This window comes from Panthera pardus, unplaced genomic scaffold (assembly GCF_024362965.1).
Source record: "Panthera pardus isolate Hobbes unplaced genomic scaffold, ASM2436296v1 HiC_scaffold_2, whole genome shotgun sequence".
NCBI classification, from domain to species: Eukaryota; Metazoa; Chordata; class Mammalia; order Carnivora; family Felidae; genus Panthera; species Panthera pardus.
In genome coordinates this window covers 126,450,389-126,468,351 of record NW_026526765.1, presented here as the reverse complement: position 1 = coordinate 126,468,351, position 17,963 = coordinate 126,450,389, and the positions used below count along the sequence as shown (strand labels likewise).

Below are 17,963 nucleotides of genomic sequence, written 5' to 3'. Positions count from 1 at the left end.
CATTTTAAAATGAAACACAGAAAATATAAGTACAAGGGGTAGTGTGAGACATATATATTTTTATATATAATAGAATGTTTATATTATATATATATTCATATATACATACACACACATATATACATATGTATATATGTATACATATATGTATACATATATACATATAAACAGGGAACTCTAAAATTTTATATATAAATATAAAATTTTATATATGTATACATATATGTATATATATATATGTGTATATATATATATGTGTGTGTATATATATGTATGTATATATATATAAAATTTTAGAGTTCCCTGTTTCACATGCCCAGAGTATTGGCAACAGGTAAGTCAGTCTTTTTTTAAAGTTTTTATTATTATTTTTTAAATATTTTTTAAAGTGTATTTAATTTTGAGAAATTCGAGAGACAGAGTGCAAGCAACAGAGGGGCAGACAGAGGGAGACACAGAATCTGAAGCAGGCTCCAGGTTCTGAGCGGTCAGCCCAGAGCCGGACACAGGGCTCGAACTCACAAACCGTGAGATCATGACCTGAGCCAAAGTCAGACGCTAAACGGACTGAGCCACTCAGGCGCCCCTAGTTTTGTTTTTTTTTTTTTTTTTCCTTAATGTTTATTTATTTTTGAGACAGTGTGTGTAAGTGCGGGAGAGGTGGAGAGAAAGGGAGACACAGTATCAGATGCAGGCTCCAGGCTCTGAGCTGTCAGCACAGAGCCCGAGGCAGGGCTGGATCTCATCAACCGTGAGATCATGACCTGAGCTGAAGTCGGAAACTTAACCGACTGAGCCACCCAGGCATCCCATCAGGTAAGTCAGTCTTCATGTCTCTGTCTGGATCTTGGAAGCTGGGAAGTTTGGGAAGAGCTTTGGGGACTCATAGGAGAGGTGACAGTAATGATCACCATCATTTGGGAGCAGGCTACTATATGTCAGGCACTATTCTTACCCTTACTGTCTAAATTAAGAAGCGTATGCTGTTCTTGTCCACAAATGACAGCTGAGGGATTGGAGACTCGGGCTTTCTTCCCCAAAGTGGCACTGTCACGTCATAGAGCTGGGATATAAACACCCACATTTGGATGCATCCAGAGGGTGCAAGGCAAACTCCCTGCTGGGTACCAGGAGACACCAGAACAGCCCTGGCTGGTAGCTGAAGCAGGTGGCCTGGCTCCTGCCCCTGAGAGATCATGGCCCTTCTGTCTGTAACACAGCCTGAGGGGCGGGGACAGAAGAGGGCTGAACACCTCACAACCCAAACAAACAGAAAGCAAAGCAAGGTGAGAACCCCTCCAACCCTTGGCTGAGAGGAAGCCAAAGACTAAGTCTGAGGATGGAGAAGAGGATCTAGAATTTCTAGAGTCCACCTCAGAGGACTTTATAGGCTAAATTGTGTCCCCTAAAATCCGTGTGTTAAAGCCCTAAGCCCTCGCACCTCAGAATGTAACCCTGTTTGGAGATAAGATTTCTTTACAGAGGTAACTAAGGTAAAATGAGGTCATTAGGATGGGCCCTATTCTAAGATGCTGGTGTGTTTATAAGAGAGAAGGACATACACACAGAGGGAAGACCGCGCACAGACCAGGGAGAGGCTCAGCCTCCAGAACTGTGAGAAAATAAAATTTCAGTGTTTAAGCCCCTCAGTCTGGGGTCTTGTGTTAGTTGGGCCTAGGAAGTGAATATAGCACCCGTGGCCACCTGGGCCGTGTCTTGGGAGAAGGCTGCGGGCTTGCTCAGGCGGGAGCGTTGCCCCACGTCAAGAAAAGCACAATAGGGCAACGTGCCAGCTTTTAGGGGCTTTGCCAAATCCAGGGTGGCTGAGGGGAAATTTGCTTTGCATAGTAGAGAGGCAGCTAGATTGTAAAAGCCCTGGGGCACCAGACTGTATGGTTTGGATTTGCTTTCCTTTTTTTTTTTTTTTTTTTAATTTTTTTTAACGTTTATTTATTTTTAAGACAGAGAGAGACAGAGCATGAATAGGGGAGGGGCAGAGAGAGAGGGAGACACAGAATCCGAAACAGGCTCCAGGCTCTGAGCAGTCAGCACAGAGCCCGATGCGGGGCTCCAACTCAAGGACCGCGAGATCATGAGCCGAGCCGAAGTCGGATGCTCAACCGACCGAGCCACCCAGGCGCCCCTCGATTTTCTTTCTTAAACCAGAGGGACCCACCAAAGGTTTTTGAGCAATGAAGCGATAGGAAAAAATCAGAATTTTAGGAGGAGATGTCTGGCAACATGTGTGGTTGGCAGGGGAGCATCTGAAGGTCGGAACCAGCTGGAAGGGACTGCAATTGTCCAGGATCAGAGTTTTAAGTGTCAGAATGAGCGTGGCTGGAGGTCAGGGTCACATGTAGATCCTGGAGAAGAAATAGCTAATACGTGACATAGAGACCCTGGGGCGGGGGCGGGAGGGACAGGGGGTGCGGTGCAGATGATGCTGATAGGCAAAGAGGTGTGGAGACCAGAGTGGGCAGGGAGGTGAGGGTGGGAGAGAGCCAGGCTCTCCAGTAAGAGCTACAACACTCTCAGGTGGCCCTGGTACCATTCCTGGGACTGCTGTCTGTAAACGCATGTCTTTGGTTTGCCAGTGTTGTAAAGCAGACAGTCCTTGTAAGTGAAGTTCTGTCCTAACAACTGCAGACTTATCTGGATTGCACAGAAGGTGGGTGACCTGCTCACCTGGTGGCCTGGCCGAAAGGGGAAATTAAACACATCATCAATCCTTGTGGGAAGAGATAAACGACACAAAAAGTACTGGATGATTATTACATCTTGAAAAGGCCCTAGGAAACTTGGCCTGCTCCTGCCCTGAGGTGGCTTAGAATATCAACTGTACTGGAGCTTTTCCCTGGAAGACAAAAGAAGATGAGAACATCTTGAGAGAGGTCAGAAGACACTAGAAGCTTGGGGGAAGGCTTCCCAGAGGCAGGAGGCAAGTTCCACCCCTGGAGGGACCCTCAGGGCATCTATTTCCCCTCCCCTACCCCCCCCCCCCAGAGCAGCAAACCCTGGGGGCAGCCTCCAGGTGATAAAGGTGTCACTCCTGGCCTGGCCTGAGGAGGAAAACACAAAGAGCCATTTTGGCAGCAGGAGCACCCAGGGAGTGGACGTTGTTTTTTCCCAGCGAAGAAAACAAGGTTGGCAGTTGACACAGAATCCGCCTAGTGGTTGAGCTCCAGATTTTAGTCTGACTTCTCATCAAGCGCGAGGTCCCCATGTGCCCTCTGCACCCTGGGCCCCCATGTGGCCTCTGCACCCTGGGCCTTGTCCATGCTTTGTGTCCTCAGCAGGGACATTGCAAGGGCATTTGTTCCTCATGTACATTCCCTGGTGGGACAGAGTCACTCTGCCTGCAACCTGGGCCCTTGTGCCTCCTGCGGGTGGCTTCGCTGGTCACCCCGCCTTCTCAAATCTCTGCTTCCTCATCTGGATTGCCCAGGCAGCGAGCGTACTCCTCCTGGACGACAGGGGCTAAAAGCTCAGGCTGAAGGGCCAAAGGGACCTGGAACAAGACACTCAGCCACACTGGCCTCACGTGCCACATCTCCAGAACAGAGATTTGAATCCCTGCCCCCGGGATTGTGAGGGTTACAGGGGAGGGTGTGTTCCAGGTGCTTCCTAGGCGCAGTGCTCGTTACCCGGTCCTCGCTCCACATTCTGTGACTCCAGAAAAGTCAGTCCGCATCTCTGGGCCCCGTCGTACCAGCTGGTCCACGAGTGTGGGGATCGAGAGGGGATATGCAGTGAAGCCACAGAAGGCCCATGCCTCATGAACTGGCGGCAGCCCCCAGGGGATGGGTCCCCAGTGGTAGAGGCTCTGCTGAGCCAGACGCTTGAGCTACAGTTAGAGTAAGTGGCACAGCAGCTGTGAGGAGGGGGCCCTCTAGAAGTCGCCTGAAACTTCTTGCACCTGGGGAGGAGCACCAACCCCACGGAAAGGCCAGAGGGGCTGGCTTTAAACTATATGGAGGGGCACCTGGGCGGCTCAGTTGGTTGAGCGTCCGACTTGAGCTCAAATCATGATCTCAAAGGTTCGTGAGTTCGAGCCCCGCATCAGGCCCACTGCTCTGAGTGCAGAGCCCGCTTCGGATCGTCTGTCCCTCTGTCTGTCTACCCCACCCTCACTAGTGCTCTCTCTCACACGCAAAAATAAAACATTAAAAAAAAGAAGACTATACTGAAGGGGACGGGCTAAGTCCAGCACATATGGAATGAAGAAAGCACATTGTGACGCCTGAGTCCTTTTATGTAAAATGAGTTACAGTCATCCACGTCTACAGAGGCACGTGGACACAGGGGCCAAACTGGAAGGGGTGAAGTGTAGTACGTGTGGCCTGGAGCACAGGTGTTCTCACGTCACCTGTGTGTTTTTGCCGTACCTGATGACAGCTTGTGATCAGTATGCAAGGAGACTCAGCATTTTATTGAAAAACAGTCTACCTTAGTCTTGTCCCAGGCAGAAACACCTGAAAAATCATGGCTTTGATGGGACAATTATATTTTTTCTAATATACGGTAAATCAAATGTATTTGCTGTTAAAATAAAAACTGATCACATGGTCACCTAAAATAATTTTCTTTTTTTTTCTTTTTTTTAATATGAAATTTATTGTCAAATTGGTTTCCATACAACACCGAGTGCTCATCCCAGAAGGTGCCCTCCTCAATATAAAATAATTTTCAATGGCAAAGTGATTAAATACTTTGGCCTCAGCATCCAGCTGCCTAAATTTGAATTCCGGCCCTGCCATTTACTGGTGGCCTTTTATTGCCCTCTTTAAACCTCCTTTCCTTATGTTTACAAAGGGGTAATAATGGTACCTCGCTGATAGGATTCTTAAGAGGACATAAAGTAATCAACAAAAAATGACTAGCATGGATCCCGGCCTAGAGTGACCACTGAAATAAATGTGACTATTAAAAACTGGTTACAGCGATTTCTGCTTCTAATCACATCAATACTGCTGGTATTAGTTGTTCTCCCACTGTGAACAACTAGAAAACTGGATAAAATAGGAAGCCACTATTTGAAGACGGTGGAAAACAGAAAGTTCTGGACAGTGATCTAGGAGGGAAAGGGAACAAATGAAATGGGCCCTAAACCACCCCCCCCCCCCCCGCCCCCGGCTTTCTGCCTGATTGAGAATGCAGCGAGAAGGGACACTGGTGCAGACTCTGTGGCCTCTGGTAGTCCAGAAGGCAGAGATCTATGTTCTAGAGGATGGGAGACTGGAACTTGCATCCGATTCTACTTATGTGAGTTTGGGGAAAGGCAAAACCACAGGGACAGAAAGATTGGAGGTTAAATAGAGGCGAGAAGGGTTTTCAACTGAAGGACAGAGTGAGTGGTGCCCTAAGAAGCAGCTTACAGGTGCCCAGTCCGCACCTCTCTTCCCAACTGCACATTTAGTGATGCCGTGTCAGCAGTTTGAAACTGGCCAGGGTGGGAGTGTTGACACCAGGGAAATGAGCCAACAGTCAAGGCTTAGTTGTGTTGTCTTCTTTGTTTGTTTTTGAGAATCGGTTTACCAGCACACCACTGGGCAAAAGGGAATTTGGGGAGTAATTGGACTGGTCTTTATCTTGATTAAGGTGGTGGTTACTTGATGGTATGATTGGTTAAAATTCATAGTTCTGCAAACTATCGAAGGGGTAGATTTTACTAACTAAAAAAAGAAAGTGCAAAAAGCTTGAAATTTAGAGATAAATTCAACATAAATTTCTATGAAAGTGTGGACATAGGCTTTTGAAAAGTATTTAATATGAATAATGTGTTAACATTAAATATTTAATATTATTTAATATTTATTTAAAATTTTTAAAATATTTAATGTATTTTTTTTTGAAAATTTTTAATCTTTATTTTTTTTTTATTTTTATTTTTTTTAATTTTTTTTTTCCAACGTTTTTTATTTATTTTTGGGACAGAGAGAGACAGAGCATGAACGGGGGAGGGGCAGAGAGAGAGGGAGACACAGAGTCGGAAACAGGCTCCAGGCTCCGAGCCATCAGCCCAGAGCCTGACGCGGGGCTCGAACTCACGGACCGCGAGATCGTGACCTGGCTGAAGTCGGACGCTTAACCGACTGCGCCACCCAGGCTCCCCTAATCTTTATTTTTGAGAGAGAGAGCGCACGTGCACACACAGAAGTGGGGAGGGGCAGAGAGCGAGGGAGACACAGAATCTGAAGCAGGCTCCAGGCTCCAAGCTGTCAGCACAGAGTCCAACACAGGGCTCAAACCCAGGAACTGCGAGATCATGACCTGAGCTAAAGTCTGACAGACACTTAACTGACTGAGCCACCCAGGCACCAGTGAACTATTTAATGTATTTTTTAAATGTTAAAGTATATTTTGAAAAAAAACAAAATTGGCAAACTACCCTAGCTGATTTCAAGGCATAGAGTAAATTTGAGCTGTCCACAGGACAGCTCCCACATCAAAGAGTATAATCTGGCTCAAACTGTCAATAGTGCCAAGATTGAGAAACACTGATCACAGTAATCAAGAAAATGCCACAGTATTGGTCAGTTGGACAGAGCAGAGAGGCCGGGATGAATGGACCTGTGCGTATAGTACTGATTATGAGAAACAGGAAAAGTCTTCAACCAATGACATTGACATAGTGGAGATCTAAATGGAAAAATAGATCCTGATGCCTACCTCAAACCGTATCAATTAACTCAAAAACAATTATAGGAGACCTAAACATAAAAGGTAAGGGTATAGAACATCTAGAAGAAAACATAGGAAGAAATCATCACAGTCTTAGGATAAGCACGTGTTTCTTCGGATACCAAAAGCCCAAATGAGAAATGCAAATTGGATTTCCTCAAAATGAAAAAAATTTCCTAGAAAGACATTGTTAACAAGATTGAAGTCAAGGCACAGCCCGGTAGAAAATATTCGCAATACATATTTCTGACAAAGGACTTGTATCCAGTATATATAAAGAGCTCTTACAACATAACAATAAGAAGACAAAAAACTTTATTAAAAGTGGGGGAAAGGAGCTTCCAGTGTTGGCATGGTAGCCTAAGCTCACTTAGTCAACTCCTCCCACTAATTATAACAAAAACTTTGAGCCATATTAAAAATCCAACTACTGGAGAACTCTAAAAAGTAAACAAAAACAGATTGTGGAGATGACGCTTCTAGACAAGTGATCCATGCGGGGGAACTTTCCCATCTTCTCTCTCTCGGTCTCTCTCTGTCTCTGTCTTTGTCTCTGTCTCTCGCAGTCTCTTGGCTTTACCCAGAAGGCAGGCTCCACTTGCACAGCAACAATGCAGCAGTGGCAGAAGGGGGGCCCTGGGAGGACGCAGAGTGTGGAAGGAATCCAGGAGGAGAGAGAGCCAGGAAAGTGGTCTCTTAATTCTGTAAATCAGTGCACACGGATGGCCTAACCTCTGAGCTCTGCCTGAATGGGACAGACCCAAACCAGCACAGCCAAGCTTTGAAAACCAAACTGTGCTTTAAACCATGTGCACGTATCTTTTTAGCTCAATCACTAAATAATTCATGCTCAAGAACAGAGCCAAGCCAATACAGCACAGGCTTAGAGAACTGAACTGAGATTTGAGTCGTTAGGTACGGAAGGCAAGACAGAACATGCAGCTTGAACCTAACCCAGTTGATTGTCTGCTAGAACAAAAACATAGACTTCTCTGGAGGATTATTTACAGGACCCAAAGTCTACACAACATAACATTCACAATGTCTGGGACAATTCAAAATTAGCCAACATACTAAGAACCAGGAAAATGTGGCCACTTCTCCAAGGAAGAAACAATAAATGCCAATGCCAAGGTGGCCCATGCATTGCAATATCAAACCAAGAGTTCAAAGAAGCTATTATAACTGTGCTCCATTAGGTCAAGTAAAACACATTTGGAATGAATAAAAGGATAGAAGTTCTCAGCGTAGACACAGGACCTATAAAAAAGAACCAGATGGAAATGTTAGGACTGAAAAATACAAAATCGGAATTTAAAACATTTACTGATTTCAATAGCAGCTTGGTGATGAAGAGAGGGCGAAAAAACCTATAAACTTCAAGATAGATGAATAGAAATTATGCAGTCTGAAGAACAGAGAGAAAAGAAAATTAGAAAAAAATGAGCAGAGCACCAGGGACCTGTGGGAAAATATATTTAAATTTTTAAAGGTTAGTCAAATTTAATTTTTTTCTTTTTTAATTTGATAGAGAAGGCATCAAGGATGTGTCATGGAGAAGAAAGGGGCAATGCTGAGGGACTGGGCACAGACAGGTCAGGAAGGGTAGGCATCTAGGTCTGACCCCACCATGGGAGGTCCTGGAGCCACTCCAGGGAGGGGAGAGCCCAAAGATCTTGTACCCAGTCTGCCCTGTGACTTCAGTGGGACACTGGCTTGGAGAGGGGCAGATGGTTCTTAGGGTCACAAACATCAGGAAGAGGCAAGAGCCATAAAAGGGATAGTTAGAAGGCCCAGGAAGAACTCCCAGCTCCAGAGATTCTCCAACAACCCCCACTGCCATTGCAGCTCGGTTCCTGTGCCCAGCCCCCACCCCATCCAAACAGCAAGGTTCTAGACCAGCCCCCACATGAGTCCATGCTCCTCAGGGTGGAAGCCCAGAAACAGGGGCTAGGTGGTCCCTCAGAGGTGTCACTGGAGTCCCAGCAGGAGAGGAAAAATCAACTGCAAAAAAACATTGGAAGAAATAAGCCTTCCAAGATTTGGTGAAAGATGTAAACTGATATATTCTGGAGGCTCTGCAAACCCCCAAAGGATAAGGTCATTGGAAACCATGCCTAGACACATTATAAATGGCTGAAAATGAAAGCTAAATACCATCAAAATAGCTGGAAAAACATGACACGCTACATATTGTGGAATAAGGATTGTGATACATCCATATAATGAAACAGCACTCTGTAAGAAAAAAGGAACAAACTATTGGTACATGCAAAAACATAAAGGAATCTCGCAAATATTATGCTGTGTAAGACAAGTCAAAGTAGGGGCATCTGGGTGGTTCATTCATTTGAGCGTCCAGCTCTCAATTTTGGCTCAGGTGATGATCCCAGGATCGTGGGATCAAGCCCCACATCAGGTTCTGTGCTGAGTGTGGAGCCTGCTTAAAATTCTCTCTCTCCTCCCCTGTCCCCCTCTCCCCCATGTCCTCTCTCTCTTTCTCTTAAATTAAGAAAAAAGTTAAAGTATCTGGTGTATGATTCCATTTATATAAATTTCTAGAAAATACAGAATAATCTATAGTGACAGAGAGCAGATCAAGTGGTTGCCTGGACATGGGAGGGACAGATTACAAAAGTGCATCAGGAAATTTGGGGGACTGATAAAAATACTTGGTATCCTGATTGTGGTGATGGTTTCCCAGGTGCGTACATATGTGAAAACTGGGCAAATTGCATACTTTGCATATATGCGGTTTGTTATACTTTGTAACAATAAAGTTGTTAAATACGCAAAAGATTCAAACACTTAACAGATGAAGGTATATGAATTGACGATATGCACATAAAAAGATGCTCAACATCACGAGTCGTTATCGTAAACTAAAACCATAATGCTGTCCTTGTACATACCCACCAGAATGGCAGAACTTTTAAAGTGATGGAGAGAAACTCCATCTTTCACACACTGCCCCTGGGAACGTAAAAGGGCGCAACCTGGCTTGGGAATCAGTGCATCAGCTTCGTAAACACATGCTTACCGTGTGATCAAGCTATTCACATCCTAGGTGTATGATCAAGCTATTCACATCGTGAGTGCTTACCGAAGAGAAACAAAAACTTTGCCCCCACCGTCTCGTACACTACCATGCCCAGCAGCCTAATTGCTGATGGAAACAACCCAACGGTCCACCAATGAATCGACAAACACACTGTGGTGTAGAAAGGTGCAAACAGAATGCCGCCAACGTGGATGAATCTTAAAAACAAAATGCTGAAAACAAGGAAGCTGCGCACAAAACTACGTACTGTGTGATTTCATTTATTCTAGAACACTCAAAATGAATCTCTGGCATCAAAACGCCGATCAGTTGTTGCTTGGGGCTGGAAGGCCGGTGCAGGGGGTACTATGTGAAGAGAGGCATTTCTGTATATTAATTTTGGGGTTGCTACATGGATTTTTAGGTTGTGAATGATATGCTTTATAATGTATATAAACTAGACCTCAATAAAGCTGATTTTTTAAAATATGGCTGTATAAGGGGGCGCCTGGGCAGCTCAGTGGGTAGAGCATGTGACTCTTGATCTCAGAGTCATGAGTTCAAGCCCCGCATCGGGCACGGAGCCTACTTATTTTTTTTTTTAACGTTTATTTTTGAGAGAGGCAGAGACAGAGAGACAGAGCGCGAACAGGGGAGGGGCAGAGAGACAGGGAGACACAGAATCAGAAGCAGGCTCCAGGCTCCAAGCACAGAGCCTGACGTGGGGCTTGAACTCACAAACTGTGAGATAGTGACCTGGGCTGAAGTCGGATGCTCAACCGACTGAGCCACCCAGGCACCCCGGAGCCTACTTATTAATAAATAAGTAAATAGGGGTGCCTGGGTGGCTTAGTTGGTTAAGCATCTGATTTCAGCTTAGGTCATGATCTTGCAGTTCATGGGTTTGAGCCCTGCGTTGGGCTCTGTGCTGACAGCTCAGAGCCTGGAGCCTGCTTCGGATCCTGTGTCTCCCTCTCCTGTGTCTGCCCCTCCCCCGGTTACACTCTGTCTCTCTCTCTCTCTCTCTCTCTCTCTTTCTCTCTCAAAAACAAACAAACAAACAAACATAAATAAATAAATAAATAAATAAATAAATAAATAAATGTATAATGTATGGAATTGGTACCAAAAGAGACAAAGAGGGACAGAGCAATAAACAAATTAGAGAAACTGACTGGAGTTTAAAATAGTTACAATTTGGGGTGCCTGCGTGGCTCAGTCGGTTAAGCAGCCGACTTCGGCTCAGGTTATGATCTCGCGGTCTGTGAGTTCCAGCCCCGCGTCGGGCTCTGTGCTGACAGCTCGGAGCCTGGAGCCTGTTTCGGATTCTGTGTCTCCCTCTCTCTGACCCTCCCCCATTTATGCTCTGTCTCTCTCTGTCTCAAAAATAAATAAACGTTAAAAAAAATAGTTACAATTTCAAATGTGGTTACTCTGGCTTTTCAAATCAGGTTGGTGGAAAGATCCATTATTCATAAATGATATTGAATCAACACATATAACTCATAAAATAAAATTAGAGCCTTATCTGTTACCACTTACAAAACATACATTCCACGTGGATTAAAGAGTTAATTCCATAAAACAAGAAAAGCAAGCTTTAATGGCCCCGGGGTAGGGGTGGGGGGTCCAGGGCCTGGCCCCGAGGAGTCCTGCTGGGTCACACTGTGCTTGGAATCCAGCAGTGGAGAAGCTTGAGGTCCTGGAGATACCAGGGCCTTGTGGCCCTCAGCTGGGGTTCTCCAGCCTCCAGCCCTAAGGCTAAAGACTACCTCTGAAGGCCGTCCTAGCGGAGGCTCAGCTTTCCAAGTCTGTAACACGGCACAACAGTGGTACTATTTCTAACTTGAAGGTCTGGGAAACGCCCAGTGCAGCAGCTGATTCTTGGGAGGTGACAACAAAGGCTGGTCTCTTCCTCTGTGCGGGACCATCAGGCCTGGGACAGAGCTGGGAAGGGTGGCTCTGTGGGGGAAAGTGGGCATTAGGCTTTGTGTCTCACTCTGTGCTCTCAAGTGACTGGGAAAGACCCACAGAGGAGAGGGGGCTAAAGTCAAGTGGCAAGAGTAGAAACCCAAGGGGACTGAAGCACTCAGGTATGGAGCGGTCTAGACAGCCTGAGACAACAGCATGAATCCTTGGGGTGCCCCCTCACCTTCCTGGGGAGGCTGCTGAGGCACTGAGTCTCTGGGCACAAGTCCTTGAGTGAGCTCACTGGATCTGTCATGGAGAGCTGTTCTGATTCCAGAAGATGCCTGCCCTCCCTTTGTATCCCGCAAGTCCCAGGGGGGAGATCTGGATTAAGCTGAATTAAGAGGCAGGTGATGATCACAGGTGTTGGGTGCTTGGGCAGGGGTCTCCATGGTAACGGTGCCATCTGGCTTTCTTGCCTGGCAGCAGGCCTTGTGACTTCATGGTGGAACCTTCTCTGACAGGCAGAGGGGGATTTGCCAGGGGGAAGAGCAGGCCAGGAGGAAGGGATCTGCCAAGGGCAGCTTTGTCTTTTCCATCAGAGTCTGAAGATTAACCTTGATCATGGCACGACGTGGGGCTACCACTGACTCCAGAACAGATGCCAAGACGGTGGCCGAGGGACAGCATAAGCCCCTCTGGAAAGTAGGTGGGGACATACCTGGCCTCCTTGAATCCAGAACCCACTGGTGAAGTGGAGCCAGGGCCCAGGCGGGCAAGACTCAGACATGGGAGAGCCTCTGGGCCAACACCTCTGGATGGCAGGAAGGGTAAGGTCTAGGGAGACCCAGCCCCTGCAGGGAGACTCTCCCCATAAACTGCTCATGAGGCTCCGCAAGCCTTCATTCTTGTGTCGACTCCCTTCACCCACACAATCAGCCATCCAACCCACCTGTATGTGTGAGTGTCCTGGGGCTGCTGAAACAAGTCACCGTAAACTGGGTGGCTTAACACAACACCAGTGTATTCTGTCACAGTTCTGAAGGCAGGCTCCTTCTTGGGGGCTCAAGGAGAAGGTGTTCCTTGCCTCTCCTAGTTCCTGGTGGCTCCTGGCGATCCGTGGCATCTTGTGGCTTGGGCAGCATCCCTCCCGTCTCCCCTTGTGTCTGTGTCCAAATTTCCCTCATAAAGGACACCAGTCATTGGATATAGGGCCATCCTAATCCAGTATGACCTCATTTTACCTTGACTGCATCTACAAAGACTCTCTTTCCAAATAAGATCCCTTTCCCAGGTACCAGGAGTTAGGACCTCAACATATCTTATGGGGGACACAGTTGAGACCACAATACCATGTAGGTCATTGTGAAAAGGGCACAGGCTTCAGAGCAGGGTGGGCTTGGCCTCCAACCCTGGCAGGGCCTCCACACCATCTTGTTCCCTAGGCCCAGCAAAGTTGGGAGGGGGCTCCCGTGGTCTACCTGCAAAGGGGCCGTGGTGTGTCTGGGGAGGAGGAGGAGGTCTGGTCCCTGCTCTTCAGGAGCTCACAGTCTATGGGGCCATGGGCCGTCACCAAGGGTTAGGACTTTCAAAAGGGACAGTGGTGGTCAAGCTGCACACAAGGAGTTAGGACAGGCATGACCACACATGTGGCTGGGGTGGGGAACGCAAGGCCCAGAGACCCCAGCAAGGATCAAAAAGGCCAGGGCCAGACCCTAAGTCCTTCCTATGGGACTCAGAATCCACGGGGTACCCCTGCACTCCACATGTACCCATGGGCTCTGGGTCTGACCCTGATGGGCAAAGGTGGAGAATGGGTTGTTTTTTCACTGACGGGTGCTCTGGGCTTCTGTGTCCCACTTTGGGCCTGGGAAGTAATTCCTTATTCCCCTTTCCAGCCTCCCCACAAGACCTGCCTTCCCCTTCCTATTGACAGGGAGTCTGGCAAGGACTTTGCTCCTGGACAAGCCCAGTTTAATATTCTCTTTCTTCCTCCTTCTCTCCCACCTTTCTTTCCTTTATTCCAATATTTGGTATCTGCCATATGCCAAGGCTGTTCTAGGCCTTGAGGATACAGAAGACAGATGGGCCTAGCCTCAGTGGAATTTATAACTGGAGAGATGAGAGATATTAATCAAGTCACCATGCAGATGAATGTTTCACAGCAGAGGTGTGGGTGCTCTGAATGAGGGGCATCAGGGTGGTGGGAGTCAGCAACAGAGTGAAGCAGCTAAACCGGGGAAGGATGGGAGCCTGGAGCCACAAGCTGAAGTTGTCAACCAGGAAAAAGGAGAAGGAAGAGATTCCAGGCAGGAGCATTAGCATGAGTGAAGGGCCTGTGGCAGGAGGCTGCTTGGCGAGTTGAGAAGGACTGAGAGGTCTGTGTGGATGGACTGGACAGTGCAGGGAATATGAGACGGCCTGAGAGTCAGCAAATTAGCCCCATCATTGTTGGAAAAGTATCAATATTGCATGCCCACAATGAGACGAGACCACCACACCCCAGAATAGGCAGACTCAGACCAAGAACGTTCCAGAGGGGGAGATGTGAGGCTGGAGTGATTGGGAGTCAGTGCAGGGATTGGGGGAGGCAGGGGCTGGGAAAGCTCCTTTGAACTGAGAGGGGAATGGCAGATCTGGGCATAGGTTCTAAAGCAGGGCCAAGCTTTGTGTGACCAAGGAAGGGCAAGGAGGCCTGTGTATAGAGTGGAACCAGATGTGCGTGGGGGAAGGATGCAGGTGCTGGCAGGGCCAGGCCCTCCAGGGCTCTTGGGTAACCTGACTGTGGCTGGCAGCTGCCGCTGGGTTCTCCTGGAGGGGAGCACACTCAGGTTTATGCTTTGGAAAGACCCCTCTGGCCTCCAGTGTCAGCAGGAATGGGAGAGGGGGCTAGGGGGTGGGGACTTTGGGCTGCGGTAACAGGTGGAACACCATTCTCTTTCCAGTCATCCCAGAAGAGCTGTGAGCCTGAGCCCAGCGTCTCGGCTTCCCAGAGCCTCCTGGAGGCGGCCGGCCCAGAGCCCCTGTCCCAGCACCCACAGGCCAGCCATTCAAGGGGCAGTGAGCCCCTCAGCAGCCTTGACCTCTCCCATGGGTCTCCAGTGGCCTTAGAGTACCTGCCCTTCTTTCGCACCTATGGGACTCTCCTGGCTGTGGGGGAGCTGGTCCCACAGCCTGAGGCTTGCAGGGACCAAGAAGGAGACCAGATTGTCAGAGATCCAGCATTCCATGAGGACTCAGAACCGCCCAGCGGCTTCTTCCCTTTCTACCGCTCCAAGGAGGAGTGTTTTCCCAGGCTGGCCCTTCCTGGCAGGTCGTGCTGGGGCTCCCGAGACCCATGCACCAGGAAGGAGGCGCTGGCCGGCTGCGTCTGCAGGATGACCTTCAGCTGCGCGTGCTCTGTGAGTGGGCGTGGCCCCGGGGAATGTGTTTAAGCCCCTTGAGCTTCAAAGTCCTTACAAAGGGAGGCAATAGTGGAGCTACTGGGGGAGCCGTTGTGAGAATTACGTACAGTAACGCGGTCATTACACCAGGCTTAGCCGGTGTTCCCCGACGGAAGCACCTGTGTAGTCCTTATGACTCGCTCGGCACCCCAGCCGATGCTCCAAGTACATCATCTCACCTGTCCTAACAATAGTCCGATGAGAGACGGCTGATTGCTGCTCCCACATGACAGGGGGGAGAAAAATGAGTCTCAGGGCAGTTAAGCGATTCGGTAGCAAGAGCAAACCTGGGCTCCGACCCCAAGCCGGTGCCCTGTCATGTCACTACCAGTCACAGAGCTGGGGGCCGTGCCGTGACCACAGAGACGGAGCAGGCGGGATGAGTGGATTGTGATCCCAGATGCACTCCTTCCGGCCGGGAGGCCCGGGGGGCTGAATGATATTGCTCACTGTTCTCCAGTCTGCAGAGTAGTCATGCACCCTGCCTCCTTCCCTACCGCTGCTGGGGTGTTGCAGGCACAAGGCCAGCGCTGGATTTCTAGCCAAACTTGGGAGCCTAGCTGACCGTCTTGTCTCCTTCCCACACAGGCTGCCTCGGCAAGCCCAGACCACCTCCCTGGGTCCTCTCGCTCGCCACCCTGCTGCCCCATCCTGCTGGTCCCAGAGGGGCACTGCCATGACAGCGGCCTGACTGCCCCTGCCTCCAGTGATGCTGCCTTCAAGGACCATGCCCTTGGTGCCTCGGGATTCGTGCCTTACTACAGAACCCTCGAGGAGGAGCTGCGTGCCAGCCCTGGGCCTCCAGTCTCTCCGCTGGGGAGCCAGGAGCCCACAGGGATGCTGCCCAGGCCTCGTGCAGCTACTTTGTGAAGGAGTGTGAGTTACTAGCAGCTGGAGCCGCTGAAGATTGGGCCCCAGCACCTGCTCATCTGCAAGAGGTGAACGTGGCTGGGGGTGAGGCTTCCAGAACTGGCCTGGGACCACAACTCTGCCTTACCTCCCCCTCTGCCTGGGTGCCTAGGAACCACGGAGCTGGCAGGAGGAGCCCAAACGCGGGCAGGCCTGTCCATCCCCTCTCAGTCTACTTGGGTGGGCCAACAAGAAGATCCTGTGCCCTGCCAGGGTGTACCTCCACACCAGTGTCCGACTGAGCAGGCCTGGGGCAGGAGCAGTCCTTCTCCTCGAGGACTGGAGGGGAGATGCTCAGCCTGTGCCCCCCGCAGCCACAGCCTCAGGGAGTGACCCCACAGCCCTGGGTGCTCCCTCGGGCCTCCTAGCTGGAAAAACTGCCTGAGGCCAAGGGGACAGCAGCAGCCCCCAAAGGCGCTCCACCAAGGAGATGTCTGCCCGGCCCAGCACTCAGACCGTCCCACGGTCCTCCTCTGCGGTAGCCTGTTCCAAGCTCAGAGGAAGGGAGCAGGACCAGGGTCCTCTGAACAACTGAGGGATGCAGACCAGAGACTAAATAAATCACTTCACTACAAGGATTGGAGTTGGTGCGCTAACGTGGTGCTTTGGAGTAATGCGTGCAGCTTTGCATTAAGTGAGCATTTGCTATGTGCTAGGCACCTTACAGAGACCATCTCTCTATCCTCATGGGGGTAGACCCTTGCATCAGCTCCATTCTCCAGATGAAGAAACAGGCTCAGAGAGGTAAGTTGCCTGCCTGGGCTCACACAGCTCACAGACAGCAGAGCTGGGGTTCATAGCCAGGGCTGTGTGGGCTCAGGGCCTGAGTACTTAAAACCCTTCCCTACACACCCCTCCTCAGTGGGTCTTGATGCAACAAGGAAAGAGCCAGCTGCCAGCCATGGAGCACCGTGAAGGCCACCCCACATCGCCTTTCCTCCTTCCCCCTTTCCTTCCCTGGCTCCCCATGCTTTGCAGCCGCGGTAGGGAGGAGCAGCATATGACACATCTACTGAGGCCTTGCCCTCCCTGGCCTCTCTGGATACCATTTCCTGGTGCCCCAGCCTGACCCCAGACTCCAGGCTCACCCCACACCATGGCATATGGCTGTGAGGCTGCAGCACGTGGTTATGACAACAGCATGCGCTCACCCACCCCACCCGCTCCTGGGACTGGTGCACCACGGTACCCACATTCACAGCCACTCTGTCCCGGTGCACTGGTTCCATGGCCCCCCTCCTCCCTCCCCTCTCCGGTGACCTGATGGCTGCCCCTCACCTGCTTCCTAGTCCTCCTGAGGACGGTGAAGTTGAGAGGCCATGGGAGAGAAATCATTGGTCATGCTTCAGTTATGTCCAAGAGTTTCTTTTTTAAAATGCACTTTTAAGTATTTCTTGAGGCACTCCTATGACTTCCCTTTGGGCTGGGTTGGCAATATGGTGAAGAAATATATGTGCCCTCGCTGCAGGACTCCTTGGCTTTGTTCTTGGAGGGGGTGACTGGTCTTTCCCCTCTTAGATTCCCCATGGCTGGGTCCAACCAGCTGGCATCCCTGGGCTGTCACTGCCCTCAGAGACACAGATTGGGTGGGGAAGCGTCTGGCTGTGTGTTAGAAACTGGGGCCACTCTCTCCCCGTACAGCCCAAGCTGGGTCGGCCATATGGCTCCCTCTTCCCATACACGTGGCCTCCCAAGCATCAGCAGGGCCCAGAGCCCTGCAGGTTCTAATCCCAACCGTCCTGAGGGGAGATGCACAAACCTGACTGGCTAGCAGGCTGAAGAGAACCTCCAGTGTTCAAGACTGAGAGTTTTCTTGAGGGAGCTATTTGCAGGAAGGATCTGGGGCAGGAGAGGTCCTGGGTGAGGGAGTGAGCTTATCTGGAGGACCAGTCTGCTTCTGGTCGGTCCAGCTGGTGTCAGCTGCGAGTTGTTCTGTGCTGACACAGACCAGGCATGAGCACACATCAGGATGCAGAGGCCTA

The 17,963-nt window shown here is 49.6% G+C and overlaps 1 protein-coding gene across 6 annotated transcripts in view; it reads left to right on the top strand.

Moving 5' to 3' along the window:
* The window catches only part of SLC25A48 (solute carrier family 25 member 48), a 164,214-nt gene that overhangs the window by 95,621 nt on the left and 50,630 nt on the right, over positions 1-17,963 (top strand). Inside the window, exon 3 of one of the 6 annotated variants that reach the window (XR_002073205.2) lies at positions 15,661-16,725. Coding sequence is in view for 4 of the 6 variants with exons in the window: in XM_053907472.1 (XP_053763447.1) it covers positions 16,668-16,725 (58 nt within the window). In the remaining 2 variants the exon portion in view is untranslated. Of the gene's footprint in view, positions 1-15,660; positions 16,726-17,963 lie in introns of those variants that run through there. The other 5 variants (XM_053907472.1, XM_053907471.1, XR_008423892.1 and 2 more) reach the window with 5 other exon arrangements.